At 44.1% G+C, this 17,437-nt stretch overlaps 1 protein-coding gene across 1 annotated transcript in view; it reads right to left on the reverse strand.

Moving 5' to 3' along the window:
* The window catches only part of LOC115534674 (afadin-like), a 125,981-nt gene extending 118,402 nt beyond the window's left edge, over positions 1-7,579 (reverse strand). The window contains 1 exon segment of the mRNA XM_030345827.1: positions 7,031-7,579. Coding sequence (XP_030201687.1) covers positions 7,031-7,132 — 102 coding nt within the window. The 5' untranslated portion in view covers positions 7,133-7,579.
* Between the last annotated feature and the right edge of the window lie 9,858 nt (positions 7,580-17,437).

Raw genomic sequence — 17,437 nt, forward strand, 5'->3', positions numbered from 1 at the left:
CGATATGGTATTTTTGAAGTAAATTAAAATAATAAATGGCTTCATTCCTTCATTCCGACCTATAAGCAGACAAACTGCCAGTCAAATCACACAAAACAATAGAGACAGGATCACACAGGCGAATTTTTTCGCGCTTGGCCCACTCTGGATAATTGTCGTTCATATCGCATATGAGGACTTTGACGGCTGTTGAGAAATGCAATCCTCCGTAGCCACGGAGAGCTGCATCACAGAGAGGGCATCTCGTCGCATACTTACGGCATCGATAGGAGGGGGCGCTGTCAGCAGACTATTATTTAGACAAATTATTTGCAAATTTCAATCGGACAATTTGACCGGAGAGTTAGAAAGGGCATATCGCGCTTCTGCCTTCTCACACCGCGAGACAGGTTCGTGGCTTTGAGTGTCGCGATTTCGGTTTCGATACGCGTATCGTTACAGCCCTACTTCTTGGTCATTGATTGTAAACACCAATGCTTAGCTGCAAAATTTGGCCAAGACACTTGATTATCTGTTTATGGTGGTTTTATGCAATCAGATACAACTTTGTGGAAAAAAATCAAATCAAATCATTATTGGTTGTTAAAAGATAAGGGGAAGTTTCTTCTTAACTTGTTATTTGCGATAACATGATGATAGGCTCAGCTTTCATATAATATAGTTTGTGCAGGTCCAATTTCGTGAAAAAGATCGCTATTTCTGTAAATGTGCAGTTATGAAACCCAAAACCTTCTTGCATATGACTTTACATGAGTCTTTTGACTTTCCTTTGTATTTTGCCTCAAACCAAAGTACTGCCAAACCTCCATCAATACTCCATTTTCCTTCTTTACCTAAACGGGTCTCGGAGGCGCTGCACTTGAGACGCTAGCTGTATTGGCTAACCTTTAGCTAGCACCGTTGAATCACTGCCAGAGAACGCACTGCGAGTGAATGACAGAAGGCGTGGCTATATTTGTGCTGTAGCGATGCGTGTCTGTAGCGATGCGTGTCTGTTAACTCGCTGTCGAAGAGAAGACAGTGCACTGATCAATTGAAAATACATCTATTTTGTGTAATTTTACTGAAAAGAAACGGTTCTTCTGCAGTTTTTAAAAAAACTTCAATAAATAGCCCATATATTAACCCCTCAAAAATGCACTTGCTTGTTCGGGCAACCAGAAATCAATCTCAACTTGCCAAAATATTACTTTAAGTTCGTCTGATGCAGCGCTCTGGCCAGTCCCGCATTTCGCACTATTATAAGTGTTGTCTAGTTACCAGTAGGGCTGCAACTAACGATTATTTTGACAATCGATTAAAGGTTGCATCAGCGATTCTAGGCCGAAACACAAATTATCACAATCATCTGATCTTTCCTCACGATCCGGTAGCTGCCCGCCCCATAAGCAGGCAGTCAAAAAAAAAGCGTCTCTGTAGGCAGCCTCTGCTCCGAGATCGTACACAAAAAGCAAAAAATAGGATGCATAAAATATGATGTATTTATTCAGTCTCTCCCAAATACACTTTGAAACTGAGAACTTTTAAATATCGTCTTAAAAATAAACACAAAAAAAAAAAATTAAATCCAAAAATAATCTACAGAAATGTATCCAGCTATTCCACATGTTCCCCATGTTCGTTAGGCATGTGCTCACTAACAATAAAGACAATAAAGATTGATACTTGGTATACTTTTTATTCACGTTTGCTGCTCATAAGGCCAATATTGTCATACAAATATAAATAAAAATTCCAATATGACATTTGTAAAGCCGATATCAAAAATAAATAAATAAATCATGGTGCGTTGCATGGCTGTGAAGCACTTCCCTCCTCTTATTATCTGCTTCAAAATACGGGGTCAACTCCCGTTTTGCTAGTAATATGCTATGAATGTGAAGGTGCACAGGAAACGTCGGCGACAAATTTAGTCTTGGATTAATAGTCGTTTAATCGTTGTAGTGGCTAAATTGCGTTATGTGTGGGAATCTCCCACATATGTGCTAGATTAGTGGGAATCTATTATATTATGCACAATACCTGCATATTTAAATTATCTTTATTCATAAAAGAAATGTACTCTGCTTAAGTCCCAATCCATTCGTGACACCACATTGATAGGCTAATGCACGCTGTTTGTGGAGCTCTCTTTTTGAAGCATTTAATTTTGATGGCTGTGTCCAAGAGAGGGTTAGGCCTCTCAGACACTTTTAGTATATGGTGTATTTTAAATACATCGCTAATTTTAACGCTCCAACACAACAATGCTACTAGTTTAGAAAAAGGCTCACAAAGTTGTCATGGGCTGCAACTATGGAGACCTCACCCTCGAACCTCCATTTTTTCTTTTTTTATTTGAAATGAAAAAGGGGGTACACTTAAAGACAACCAATAGTTTGAGAAGGTTTCTTAACACCTTTAGATCTACTCAAAATGCTAATGTTTTTTTTAATTTTAGGTTATTGAGTGGTTATAGAGCAGCTTCCAACTGGTTAAACAAACCAAAGAAAATCAGGTCATTCTTTTCTCCTGTCCCTCTCCAAAAAGACCCCAGGAAGTCTTCCTATCTCGGCACAGCAGACACTTCCTGCTGGCTTCCCGTTCCTTCCTGTTCGGTGTGAATGAAAAATGGTAGGGGCTTTTCGTGTCAACTAGATATTGTTGCTCTAGCAGTCAACCATCAATGTAAAATTTGGCAATGTCAGAATTCTTCAAATCTAATTATTTTTGTTTTCCTTTCCTAAACTGATACATTTGTGAAAACAAATGTTGAATTTCAATAATGCTTTAAAAAGCAAAACTACAATATTTTGACAAATGTGTGGCCAGTCAGTACGTTTACATGAAAATTTAATTATTGGCTTTGTCCGACTATGATTGGAATATTAAGATGCATTTATACACCTTAGTCTGACTAAAATCGAAGCGGATTACTCATAGGAATCTGATTTTGCGTTCTGCGCATGCTCGAGATCTTTTCCTGGGGCCATGAGCCGGAAGTATAAGGAGACGATAGTCGTGTTATTGTCGCCGTCGGAAAACGAGAAACTGATTTATTTAAAAAGGCGACGAAGAAGATGGAGGAAGCCGGTATCGTGCTAATGAAGTTAGCCCCTATAAGAAGTGTATGATCATCAACATGTATTCAGTACACACTGCGCTTCTGTTACGAGAGTAGCGTATGCATGTGTGTTCGCGAGAATGGCAGTGTGTGTGTGAGTGATCACAGCGAGTTATTGAACATCGGCCCTGGAGGGAACGTCTCTCCTGTGCTCCTCAACTACGGTCTAGGAGCCAACAGCAGGAAAGGTGTAACACTTTGATTTCACCCAAGGCTAAATTAAAAGTACATGCTTTTCTAAATGTTGGTCATCAACGAGGTTGTAAAGCAAATTAAGGCACATCTGTCAAAATAAAGTAGTTTTCTTCCGACGTGTTTACGATCTTTATTCATTCATTGCGCCGCAGCCGAACTGACGAGGATATTCTCTGATATTATGAATCGTAAAGACTGCGTGGGGTTCTCAGACTCTCTGGTACTTCAGTAACAAGTAGACTCGTAGCGGGGGTTACCTAGGCCATGGTGGAGAAGGTATTGGGGGAAAGGAACTTTGGCTTTGACTCTGAAGTCCAGATTGAAACTGAATGAAATGACATTGGCCTGAAGTGACTGACAACTGTCTACTAAAGAGATCTTTCTCGAATGCCACCCGAGTTTGTTGTTGCTGGTGACGTAAAGAGGTCAGCCGGTGGCTCTATTAGTTAAAATGGGTACAGATCCATCTATCGTACCAGGGCATGAAATGCGTCGGTATACTCTGACAATTACAGTTGTTTGATTGAGTAGCATATTCGAACTATGACTTTATTCGGATTAAGCTGTGAATGTAAGCATACTGTCAGCTGCTTACAGACACACTTATTGGTGTGAGTGATGTTTACAAACGGCAGAGTTTGTAAATGTTTCCATACTGCTTCAAAACCGAAAGTGTAGGAGTACTTCAAATAATCCCAAAACAAACCACACCAGAACTACCTCAAGATAAACCCACTGGCGCTATTCTGGATCACGGACACCACAAAAGACAAAGGGATGAAAAAATACAATGTAATCGACTAGACTAGTGAGCACATTGCAGACAGAAATAAAAGTTCAAAGTTTTCAATGAATGTGGGACGAAATTTCTATGCCTGGCCTTCTACTCGTTAAGATTTGGGCCAGACTCAATTGATTTGAACAAACAAAAGGAGAGCGACTTGTGAGGATAAGACATTGGATTAGGCAGGGATGTACTGTGTGACAGTTTTGATCGCATAGGCTATTTAAAAAAAATTGTGGGCGAAGAGAAATATTTGTACATGTACATTCTTTTTCTTCACATTTGCACATTTGCACATGTGCACAATAACTTGCACATGTGCAAGCATAATGCGTTGCAATCGTGTTTCCAAAATTCTACGAAAAAACACTTGTCTTGTCCTGGAAAAGTGGCCGCAACATATTGGAATGTTTCATTGGAAAATTGTTTTCAAAGAGTATAATTCCAAATCGTATACACGTTCTTTTTTCCTTTAGTGCGTACTGCAGCAACCTTTACAAGGATGTACTGTTGCACACAGTATGCATATGATAAGGACATAGAACAGGTGATTTCACTGATAACCGAACCTGTAGTGCCATCCATCGACTTTCCCGAGCTCAGTAGATGTGACATGACAAAAAGCCTTCTGGTTTGCAAAATGCTAAATGCAACCGGTGTAGTACAATATCCTGTTATCTTAAGCCTACTGCATTTTCCATGCAATTTTTTTTTCTGGCATTCTAAATAGTATAGTATATGGGTATCAGAAACCAGGGCCACCGACCGTTCCAATGAAACTACATTTTCTGGCGTTGTAGGGATTTCCTAAGAGATTGCCGGTCTCTATAGAACTTTCGTTGGGTTCATATTTCTACACGAAAGGCAAATTATAAAGTTAATATAATTGTTATTGAGTATTATTATTATTAATTGGCTTTCTGCATGTAAAGAGAATGTTAAATGCATGGGAATGATGCATTTCAGCAGATTAAATTTGGGTACGTGCAAGTGTTATCCTTGCCTGTTGGTATTCTTGTTTTCTTCTGTATGCTAAAACAATCAAGAACAGGGAGCAAAAGGCCGACTCAGCGGCCTGGGACTGCCTCTCTTTTTGCCCTGCTTCAACTGCATCGTTTGGGCCTTTCAGTTCACAACACTTTAAATCCTCACACTGGACTGCAGCTGTCAAAGTAATACCATAATATTCAAATATATACGTCATTTCCAGCGCCTTGACGTATATATTTTATCAATGGGATATTCGTAGCCATCATTTCCACTACAGCCACTGTTTCCATGTCAACTTCAGCCCATGTCCACATTTCCACAGGGCTCCAGAGTGCGCCTAATTTGGGCGCACATGCGCCTAGAATTCGGGGTAGTGCGACCAAATATATTATTTGGGCGCACCGGTGCGACTGAAAATTTATCTGGTATAATTATTATTATTTATTTTTTTACAGAGCAGTCTATTCATAATATTGTAATAACCACGGAAGAGGCAGTGAATGAAGTATTGATCAGACAGCGATTTATTAGACACCTAATAAACCGTTGGAACACGCAAGACCGGTAACAATAGCAACGCCGGTAAACAAACCCGCAAAGCCCAATCCAGGGGCCTGTACTACGAAGCTCGATTAGAGGGTTAGCGAGGTATGTTGAGCTGAAAGCCTGGGTTAGCTGTACCATGAAAGTCTATCTCTTTAAGCGTCGCTGTATCACCATGGTGACTTACGCTAGCAACCAAACCTGGTCGGGAGCAGCTTTTCAGCGAGTCCCGGAGATCGGCTACTTATATCGGCGTGCGCAGCTTCCTAGCCCCTCCTCCAATAATGGCGTCCCATTTGTGGGTGTTCCCATGGACCTCGGCGCACTTCTCGTACAGGCGTCTCTCCGGAGACAGAGGGTTTTTTCGGGACAGAACCGATCCCTTGGCATTGTCTGACGATATTCTTTATGAGAGATACAGATTCGGCATTTATTTAAGGCATTTATTTAATGGTCAAGATATTATTAATCAATGGCGTAAATATCGACGGTGCAACCGGTGCAGCTGCACGGGGTTGCCCCCCCCCCCCCCCCCCCACGTCAACCACTTAGCGCAAGGCAGGCACGGCTCACCCCCTCCTCAAAAACTCAAAACTTGGGTGCACCATAAATACGTGCTGGTGCACCCAAATTAAACATTTAGGCTTACCAGTGCACCCAAGGAAAAAGTTAGTCTGGACCCCTGTATCCACTCCAACCCATGTTCACATATCCACTCCCGCCCATGTTAACATGTCCATTACAGCCCATGTTCAGAAGTCCATTACAGCCAATGTTCACATGGCCATTCCAGGACCATGACACAAGAAACCCGATTGCAATGCCACGGTTTTTTTTGTTTTTTTTTATCTACCGCTCCGTGTCCTACCGGCATTTGTATCTCTGTTGCATATTTCTGTGTTTATATTGCGTTACATATCAAAACAGCCAACTAGGCTGAGAACCATTTCATGCACTTGCTGCTCCTTGCTAGCTGGTCAATAAATCCAACATCAGTGTGTACTTCGTGTTACATACATCGAATATTTAGACATGTACTATTCAAACTAAACCTTATTCAGTACATGTTACCGTGTAGAAACTAAATATGACGACATATAGACACCATACAGGTATGCGGCTACCGTTCAATGATCTAGCCAGCTATGAGGCTAGGTAGCCTAGAAGCTAGGTAGCCAAGGAGCTAGGTAGCCAGCGAGCCTGACGTCCCTTCTCCGTCAGCTGGTCATCCAGTAGATATTCTACACATTCCGGCCTGAAACACACCGAGGATTCTTCCCCACTCAAACCCAAACACCACCGTGGGTTGGACCAGTGGGAACAGCCCGCCCGGGGCTCATCCCTGGGCCTCCCCACCACCAGGGGGAGGACAGGACGGACCGGCCCTCCCTTTGCTAATCCCCGACCTCACGTACCTCGGTCGGCTGGCTGATCTCGAACAGGTCGAGCCGGTTGGCGTTCCAGTGGTTGATGATGTCGGCCAGTTTCCGCCTCTCCTCCTCCCTGCTGCCCGACATGGTGAGCTGTGTTGGTGTGACGCTGATCCGAAGCAGTGTTGTAATAAGAACTGATCCTGATTGTTGATCTGTTGCGGAACCAAACGAGAATAAAACTTCACACCGAACAACCAATAACAACCAGCGCGCTCGACGACGATGGCCGTGTAGCCGTCAGAGTCCAGTGTGTCGCTCCCCTCGCCGCTGGTTCTCTGGTTCCACCCCGCCGACCCAAACACCGACAGCTAGTGTGTGTGTGTGTGTGTGTGTGTGTTTCCGCGTTCCCCTTGCGTATAGCGTTTGTCGCACTCCCGCTCCGTGCTCCGCGCGCTCCCGCTCCGTCCTCGCTCGTTCCCGACGCCCACAACTCAACGTGCATGAAGCGCATGCACAGTTTGGCCTCGTTTATGCCATGTTCACACTTCATGCGTACTTTTAAATACAAAAGATGACACAAACAGGTGACTAAACACAATCCTATCATTCCACATTCCTTTAAAAAAATAGAACGGCCGGATTTTTCCTGCTTCTTCCTTCTTATTATTGCAAAATGGATCCAGTAGAGGCGTGATTGGCATTTGCATAACCGCGATCTGATTGGCCGACGGATCCGCCGCTGCCTGAAAGGTTGAACATAATTGAACCATGGTGGACCTATGGAGGGATTATCCGTCTACGTCAATCTAGCTCACTCCCTGCTCTACGAGCATGTCGTTAGCAGAAAGAGACAAGAGCGACAAGTATGGAAGCATATATGTAGCAAAATTCAAATGGCAATGCAATTTGGAATTACATTATGCATTTGACAATTCATTATGCAATTTTATAATGTAATTTGTAAATACGTTATTCAAAGTGTATTTTAACATGCAAAGTGACAATGCAATCCTCAATTACATTTGCAAAAGTTCTAACAATAAAAATACAATAACATTTTGTCAAATTCTTTTGAGTTCCTTTATTCAAATTGAAAAGCTATAGCGTCCCCGTGATTGCAATCCACTTCGCCACGTTCCGTGTGTTGCGATATTCAAATGACATTTCAATCCGCAAAACGAATGCTTTGCAAAAGATTTGGCAAAACGGAATCCAAAGAGGAATCCAAAGAGGAATCCAAAGAGGAATCCAAATAGGAATCCAAAGAGGAATACAAATAGGAATCCAAAGAGGAATACAAATAGGAATCCAAAAAGTCAATATGCAAAGTGGCAAACGTATCAGCCAATCAGCGTCTGGGCGGCAACTACGTCACTTGCTCGTAATTTCCTTGTTCCGAAGTTCTAGTTCGTAGCCTATGGTCCATGGTCACCAATGGAGATTATTGATACGCTCCGAAGTTTGGCCGATGATGTGGAGAACAATCGTGTTGAAGACACAGATGCAGTAGATAGAGTGCGTGTTCTGGGAGATAGGATAGACGACTTATCCTCACTGGTACGTTTTGACGCAGTGTGGTATACACAAAGATTTCCCAGTGCTACAGGCACTGGGTGCAAAACATAGGGTCGGGAGACCCACCGTCTCCACCCACTCCTCACCTACAAAGCTCTCCACAACCTAGCCCCCAGTTACCTCTGCGACCTCCTCCAAGAATACACTCCCTCCCGCTCCCTCCGCTCACCTCCTGCTGGACTACTATGTATCCCCACATCACGACTCATTACGAAATGGGTGCCCGGTCATTCAGCTGTTCAGCACCCAGGCTCTGGAACTCCCTCCCCCCACACATAACACCAGTCATACACCATTACAACCCTTCAAGTCACAACTCACCTGTTCAAACTCGCACACAACGTCTAACTGATCACTGTCTTGATTGTTTGTTTGTTTGTTTTGTCTTGTTTTTGTTTTATTTATTTATTTATTATTATTATTTTTCCACAATGTGTTGTTTTTAAACTATTTATGATAACTTTATGCTCTGTAAGGTGATCTTGGGTGTCTTGAAAGGCGCCCTTTTAATGTAAATGTATTATTATTATTATTATTATTATTACCGTGGAGATACCCTTGGAGACAATAGAAAGTGACGTCCAGACGCTGATTGGCTGATACGTTTGCCACTTTGCATATTGACTTTTTTGGATTCCTATTTGTATTCCTCTTTGGATTCCTATTTGGATTCCTCTTTGGATTCCGTTTTGGATTCCTATTTTATTCCTCTTTGGATTCCGTTTTGATTCCGTTTTGCGGATTGAAATGTCATTTGAATATCGCAACACACGGAGCGTGGCGAAGTGGATTGCAATCACGGGGACGCTATAGCTTTTCAATTTGGAATAAAGGAACTCAAAAAGAATTTGGACAAAATGTTATTGTATTTTTATGTTAGAACTTTTGCAAATGTAATTGAGGATTGCATTGTCACTTTGCATATTAAAATACACTTTGAATAACGTATTTACAAATTACATTATGAAATTGCATACAGCATTGTCAATTGCATAACGTAATTACTTATTGAATTGCATAATTGCAAATTGCATTGCCATTTGATTTTGCTAACATATATGCTTCCATAGACAAGAGCCGCAATCATGTCTTGTTGTGAGGTTGGTTGCACAAACCCTTTTAATAAGACTGATTATCCCGTTTGTTCTACTTCTGGCTTGCCAACATAACAAAACAATTCAAATACTTTAATAATTATGCATTTTCTTACTGTGCGTTCACACCAAACGTGACATTTGTCGCCCCATTCGCGTTGTCGCCGAAGTTTTCCTCGCGTCACAAATCATAATCTGTCGCTGTGCAAGTTTTGGGCGAATTTGTCGCGCCACAACTTTTGGCCAACAACGGTGCTTCATGCCATTCATTCTCAACCACGGCTGAGATAACCACCATTTGCATATCTTTACCTTTGTGGAAGAGGGAGAGACGTCGGAGAACCCGACGCAAGTCTATTCATAATATTGTAATGACCACGGAAGAGGGCAGGGAATGAAGTATTGAATAGAAAGATTTATTAGATAGGTCTACTTAATAAACCGTTGGAACACAGAAGACCGGAAACCATAGCAACGCCCGAGAAAGCCCAATCCCTATGAGAGCTCCACGCTCTACGGCCATCCCGAGGCGCACAGATCTTTTGGCCGTGATATTATCTATACAATTATATATTATATACTATTATATATAGAGCTCCGGGAGTCGCATACGGCAACAATCACTTTCTCCTTCATATGCTGCAGTTCATCCCCGGACTGCACTGCACTGAGTTTGACGGTTTGAATGCTGATTGGCCGTTAAGTTACACATGTCACTCAGTGGCCACGCTGTTGAACGCTGATTGGCTGTCACCACGCAAAATTTGGGTCAAAGTTGAAATATTTCCACTGAGCGAATTTGTCGCGCCACAAATCCTCTTGAACGCGCTCGCCAGTGCACGGCGAAAGTGTGGAGCGACAAATCAAAACCTTTCGCCGGTTTTCACACTCGCGAAAAATTCGCCCGATACGCCGTCTCTACGTTCACTTTGTATGGGATCTTGTCGCCCCCGTCGCGTTTGGTGTGAACGCACAGTTATTCGTATTGCATGCTTATCAAATGTATACTCTGTTTGAGTTCATCTCCCTCAAAAAACGAGTCCCCTTTAATTACGATCGATCAAACATGGTTTTTGACACCTCGAAGGGAATTGTCACGCTTATACCAAGGTCACTTGCCAAGGAAAAGAAATTACGATCATTCATTTATTATTTTCATGGTTTTACAAATCCAAATATAAACGACTTGGCAACAGGAGGTATTTAGTCCGCTGAACTACGTGGCAGAGAGTTAACGTTATGGATTGTACATATTATAATTCGAAATTCGTCCCAGCCTTTATACCACAGATACTAAAGGGTTTATAGCATGGTTCTCAACAGGGCCCTGGGGGGCGTTCGCATAACCTAGTGGGGGCGCTGGGAACGTGATTTTTGGGGGGGATTTTTAACTTTCATGGTTTTTTTTAATTATTTTGGTGAAAAAAAATAGGCTACCTGAAACTAGATAGCCTATTTTTTTTTCAACCGCTATATATGTGTAGCGGTTTGGGTACCCTCTATCTCGTAGGTTTGTGAATAAGCACGATGAAAATCATTGGCAGCCAGCTGTTTATTCTGGTTATATTTTCAACAGGGGAAAATCATGGGTGACAATCCTTAAAATGGCAGCCTCTCCCAGCCGGGGTACACGTTGACGGACCATTTGCATGAAAATAAATGCATCACACAAACACTAAACATTAAACGACCCCACTAAAAATATATATGAATGAGCATGGTGGCATACCTGGTTACATTTTCAACAGGGGAAAATCATGGGTGAGAATCCTTAAAATAGCAGCCTCTCCCAGCCGGGGTACACGTTGACTGAGGAGAGGAGGCAGCAACGCAAAATACTACCCCCACATTCCGCTAGAGGGAGCTCTAGCACTCCCACCACCACAGCCAGCGCAAGGATCTCGCTGGCAATGGCAAGTGGGAAGCACCAACCCCGCTACATTCCCCTCTACTGATTTCCACTTGCCCATTCAAAGAACAAACATACAAGTGATGTGAGAAACCTGAAACAAACCATACACAGTGAATAACAAAAATAAAATAAAAAATCAGTACGTTTCATACCACAGGTATCAAGCATTCCAGTCAGTGACCATCCCTGAAGAATTAGAATGAGGAAGGGCTGCAAACTTTCAAACACCCATAGGCAAAACATGCCCGTTTACATGAAGGCTACCTGATACCACATAATTTACACAGTATAATCGACAACCACCTGGACCCACAACATCTTAGGTCACACAGGTTCCCCGTAACCATACAGAGCTTTACCTCTTGTGAGAAAAATAAATGAAAATAAAACACCACTTTAATATATACAAAAAAACAAGATCCACAAAACATTAGAACCCAGCAAGAACTTTTCTGGTGCATATTTTGGAAGAACCTGACTACAGGTCTAATACCCTGCCATATCTAGATCTCACACCTAGCATTATACCACTGCCAGCAATAGAGGGCTGAGGAGGCTGTACCCTATCTACCGCCAGCCTGGTCACCTTCACAGAAGACTGCAAATCAGGTGCTGACACAGGGGTAAGTCGCAGTCAGTCTGGTCCGAAGGACAGTCAACGTCAGCTGTCAAGTCAGGTAGATTTGTCCAATCATCTGTATCCACAGGTAAGTCACAGGAGATAGTCTGGGCTGGAGGGACAACAGTCTCCTCCAGATCAAGAGGTGTGTCACAAGATACAATCTGGACAGGTCCGTCAGCCGACAAAGCATCCAGCGGATCTCCATTTGAGTCTGGCAGTCGTGAGATCCAAGAAAAAGTCCTGTCCTCTGGTTCACAATCAGCAGGACGGCAGAGCCCCAAATTGCCATCCGGCAAGGAATCATCTGTAGCACCAGCAGCAAGGTCACTCACACAGGAGCCGTCATCTCAGACCCAGGTGGTATAGGCAAGAAGTTGACAGGCATTATCAAATTTCTATGGACCACCTTCTCTTCGATCAGTTGTACAGTTCTTGATACTGAAGGTGTGTTTTTTTTCTGTTTTCTCCACAACAGTGTACAATTGATTGTCCCAGCAATCAGCCAACTTTCCCTTTCGACCCTCTCCTATGTTGGCGAAAATAACACTGTCTCCACACTTCCACAAAACTGCGCCCTTAAACTTCCTGTTGTATAAGGCAGCTTGTCTCTGCTGCAGTTTAGTGGAGGAGGCCTTAGTGATTTTTATGGCCTCTGCCAGGTTATGCCTGAGACGCTGCACATAGGTGTCATAATCCACACAGCTGATCATCTTGAAGGGGACAGACCCAAACAACAGGTCGACTGGAAGCCTGGGTTGTCCGCCCAAACATCAGCTGAAATGGAGCAAACCCTGTGGTTTCGTGCACTGTGGCATTATAGGCGAAGGTGAGAGATTTCAGATGCTGCGGCCACCTGTGCTTGGCCTTGGGCGGCCGGGATCTTATCATACCGCCAAGGGTGCGATTGAATCTCTCAACAGCTCCATTGCCCATGGGGTGGTACGGGGTGGTGCGCGATTTCTGGACACCAGCGGCAATGAGCATCTCGGCTATGAGACTGCTTTTCGAAGTGGCACCCTGGTCTGAATGGAGGAAATCCGTATACACAAAAGAAGTTGTTCCAGAGTTGATTTGCGACAGCTTTTGCTGGCCAGTTTGGTAAAATGGTCGGTAACCACAAGCACATCAAGTGACTTGTTGGAAGAATCTTCAGCCAACCAAAAGTCAATGCATACCAACTCGAGGGGCGAGATGTCCTTATGCTCTCGAGTGGTGCCCTCCGGCTCAGGAGACTTGCTAAGTACACAGCAGTGACAGCACCGTTCATATTCCTTCACATCTCCCTCCTTGCCTTGCCAGTAGAATCTCTGTCTAGAGAGGTAAAGCGTCCTTCTCTGGCCTTGGTGACCTGCTTCATCATGCACACCTCTGAGGACCTCTTCCCTCAGTACCGATGTGAATCTATCAACGTCTCTTTAGGCAAAGGACGGATGTCGGAAAGCTTGCGTGGTCGGATGGATTGCACAAGCTGAGGGAGGAGAAAGGCATGGGGAGGCACATGCTCTTGGTCCAATGACCGCTTGGTCCACTGTCACAGCATTGCTGGGAGATGGCATGACTCGCGGGTTACAGGACTGACGAAACGCATCCTGCACACTGTCAGGATTCAAGGCGTTTGCCTCTTCCATGAGTGCACCATATGGGACCTTGGTGAAACGAAGAGGCACACTGGGCTGTACCAAAGGCTCCTGGCGGAGGGCGTCCGCTACAATATTCCTAGGGCTGGGGATGTATCTTATTTCGAAGTTGAATGGAGCGAGCATGGCCACCCATCTCTGTTCGCAGGCATCGAGTTTAGGCTTACTCGGAATGTAGGTCAATGGATTATTGTCCGTCCATGCCGTAAACATGTAGCCTCTCAGCCCGTGGCTGAACTTGTCACGGACAGCCCATTTGAGCGCCAGGAACTCCAACCTGTGCGCTGGGTGGCGAGACTGGGCGTAACTGAGAGATTTGCTGGCAAAAGCAATCGGACGCGCTGCACTCTCACCCTCAGCCAGTTGAGATAACACAGCACCAAGACCATTGGAGGAGGCATCGACAGAGAGCAGAAAGGGCCTACTGAAGTCTGGATGAGCCAGAGCAGCATTATCTAGCAAAGCTAGTTTTAGCCTCTTGAAAGCCTCTCCGCATTCCGCTGTCCAGTAAGCAGAGGTAAGTTTCCTTGTTACAGGCGGCCCCCTTTTCCCCTTACTGTAACGTTGTTTCTTCACTCCAGAGGTAAGAGCAAAGATTGGCTTGCTGATCTCAGAGTAGCCATCAAAAAATTGCTGGTAGAACCCTACCATACCAAGGAATGACCTTATCTTGGTGGGAGATGGAATGTGCGGACCAGCTGGCTGTTGTATTCACAAACATTTTCAACCTCTCCCTCTCCACGGGCATAGTGCCAGCCTGCTTCAAGTCATCAGTAATCATTCCAGTACAAAAGAAGAGCGGTAACATGCCCAAACGACTGGCGCCCTGTTGCTCTCACCCCCATAGTGAGCAAATGCTTTGAAAAGCTCATCAAGGTGCTGATCTGCAGAATACTGCCACCAGCCCTGGACCCCCACCAATCGAAAGAACAGATCGACAGATGACGCCATTGCCACAGCACTCCACTCAACTCACACCTATGTGAGAATGCTATTTGTGGATTATAGTTCGGCATTCAACACAATAGTCCCCTCCAGACTCAACAGGAAGCTCAGGCACCTAGACATTGATCCCAGCCTATACAACTGGATCCTTGACTTCCTGACGGATTGAAAACAGGTGGTGAAGATGGGTTCTAAGATCTCCGCCCCACTGACCATCAGCACAGGAGCTCCCCAGGGCTGTGTCATAAGCCGTGGCTACACATGGCTCCAATGCAGTGATCAAGTTCGCCGATGACACGACAGTGATGGGCCTGATAACTGAGGGTGATGAGACGGCCTATAGGAGCGAGGTTGACTGTCTGGCTCAGTACAGCCAGGACAACAACCTCATTCTCAACACCGACAAAACCAAGGAGCTCATAGTGGACTTCAGAAGGAAGAGACAGATTCAACACCCCATCACCATCAATGGGTCTGCTGTGGAGAGGGTAGACAGCATTAAGTTCCTGGGGGTCCACATCACCAGAGACCTCACCTGGGAGGAGCACACCAACCAGGTGGTGAAAAAAGCACAGCGGCACCTATTTCCCCTCAGGCGGCTGAAAAATCCTGGGGCCTTCTTCAGAGGCACAACGGAGAGCATATTGACTGGATGCAGCACTGCCTGGTACGGGAACTGCACTGCCCAAAGCCGCAAAATGCTGCAAAGGGTAGTGCAGACAGCTGAGAGGATCAGCGGATGTGAGCTTCCCTCCATCCAGGAAACCTACAAGGACCCCAGCCACCCCAAACAGAAACTGTTTGAGCTACTGCCGTCAGGGAGGCGGTACCAAAGCCTAAGGGCCAAAACCCAGAGGATGACAAACAGTTTTTTCCCCCAAGCAGTCAGACTCCTGGAGAAACACACTACCCCCCAACCATCCACACTCACACCACAACAACAGACTGGTATTTAACCATCTATTGTATTTGCACAGCATTTATCTATTGCACAATAACCCTACCTGTGGCTGCTATCACTACCACTTGAACACCCTACACTTCACATCGTTACTTTTTATTATTATTGATGCTGCTACTTACTTATTTTTATACTTTTTTTATATTTTTTACATCGTTTCTTATCTTTATTTATTTTATCTTGTACTGTTGCTGCTATGTGAATGTTGAGGAACCAAGCCTAAGAATTTTGCTCTTGTGTACTGTACAATAAGATGTAATGAAAGTGATTCTGATTCTGAGATGGGGCATTGCAGGACTCATCCATCAAGTCCTTCTCACTGAGATTTACAATGGCCCTGACCTTCTCAGGGTCCATGGTAATGCGATGTTCGTCAATGATATGCCCCAAAAACCAGATGATTGCCCGCAGGAGCGGGCACTTTTTGGGAAATAACTTAAGATTGTTCTCCTTCAATCTCTCAAAAAACATTTCTAGTCTTTGCAAAGCTAGCTGTTCGTTAGGAGCAAAAACCAAAATGTAATCTAAATAGCAGAGGAGGCTTAGGCAGTTTTGGTCACCAAAAATAGCAACCATCATCCTCATGAATGTTGCCGGGCACAGACCCTGCAGGAGTCTGTTGTATTCATAAAGCCCAAATGGAGAGGTGGACGCAATAAACTTCTTATCCGCCTCATGTACTTCCACATTGCAGTATACCGAGGTCAAGTCCATGGTCGAGAAAAATGTATTCCCCCCCAGAGCTGCCAAAGCGTCGGCCTGGTGAGGCAGGGGGTGGGCGTCATTTTTTTTTTTTTTCTTTTTGTCCCACCACCCCCCCCTCTTCGGAGGACAACTTTATTTTTATTCAACAAAATTTGATTTACAAAAGTAAGAAATAGGAGAGAATAATAATAATGATAATAATGATAATAATGAAAAAGAAGATAAAAAGGAGATTGAAGTGGCTCCGAACCCATATACCCAAGTGCGCAAGACACACACACACAAAAAAGTCAAATAACAGATACAAAGAAAGAAAAACACAGAAACAAGCTTTAACATACATACTGACAGACAGACACAGGGACGCACAGTCAGACAGGCAGACAGAGACAAATGGTGGAGAAATGTGGAGTGGTAGATGTGGTCTGAAAGGAGGAGTATGGTGCTAGGTGTGTAGGGTAGGTATATGTAAGTGTGTAGCTATAAGGTGTTGTTTGGGGAAAGGGAACGTGTGTGTGTGGGGGGGGAACTAGAGAGAGTTAGGAGGGGAAAGGGGGGGTGAGGGGGGGCTTCGAATGTACATGGCTTACCTTAACTGTTGAATTTGTAGAAATGTTATGAGGGGATTCCAGATTTCTTTAAAGGCGGAGATATTGTTCTTTTTATATGCAGCATTTTCTTCTGTGAGGATGAATTCTGTGATTAAGTTGGTCCAATGGTTGAAGTGGCAAGATGATTTAGATTTAGAGGGTGGGCGTCATTGACGGTACGCGCATTCAGCCAGTGAAAATCCGTGCAGAGACGAAAATCGCCATTCTTTTTCCAAACTAGGACAAGCGGAGATGCATACTCATTCACAGATTTTCTTATGATCTCTCGCTCCTCCATTTCATTCAAAGCCATCCGGAGCTTGTCATAGTGAGATGGAGACAGTCTACGATACGGCAGCCTGAAGGGTTTGCTATCACATTAAGCACGATCCCCGATAAAGCACACTA

This window comes from Gadus morhua, chromosome 21, assembly GCF_902167405.1.
Source record: "Gadus morhua chromosome 21, gadMor3.0, whole genome shotgun sequence".
Lineage (NCBI taxonomy): Eukaryota > Metazoa > Chordata > Actinopteri > Gadiformes > Gadidae > Gadus > Gadus morhua.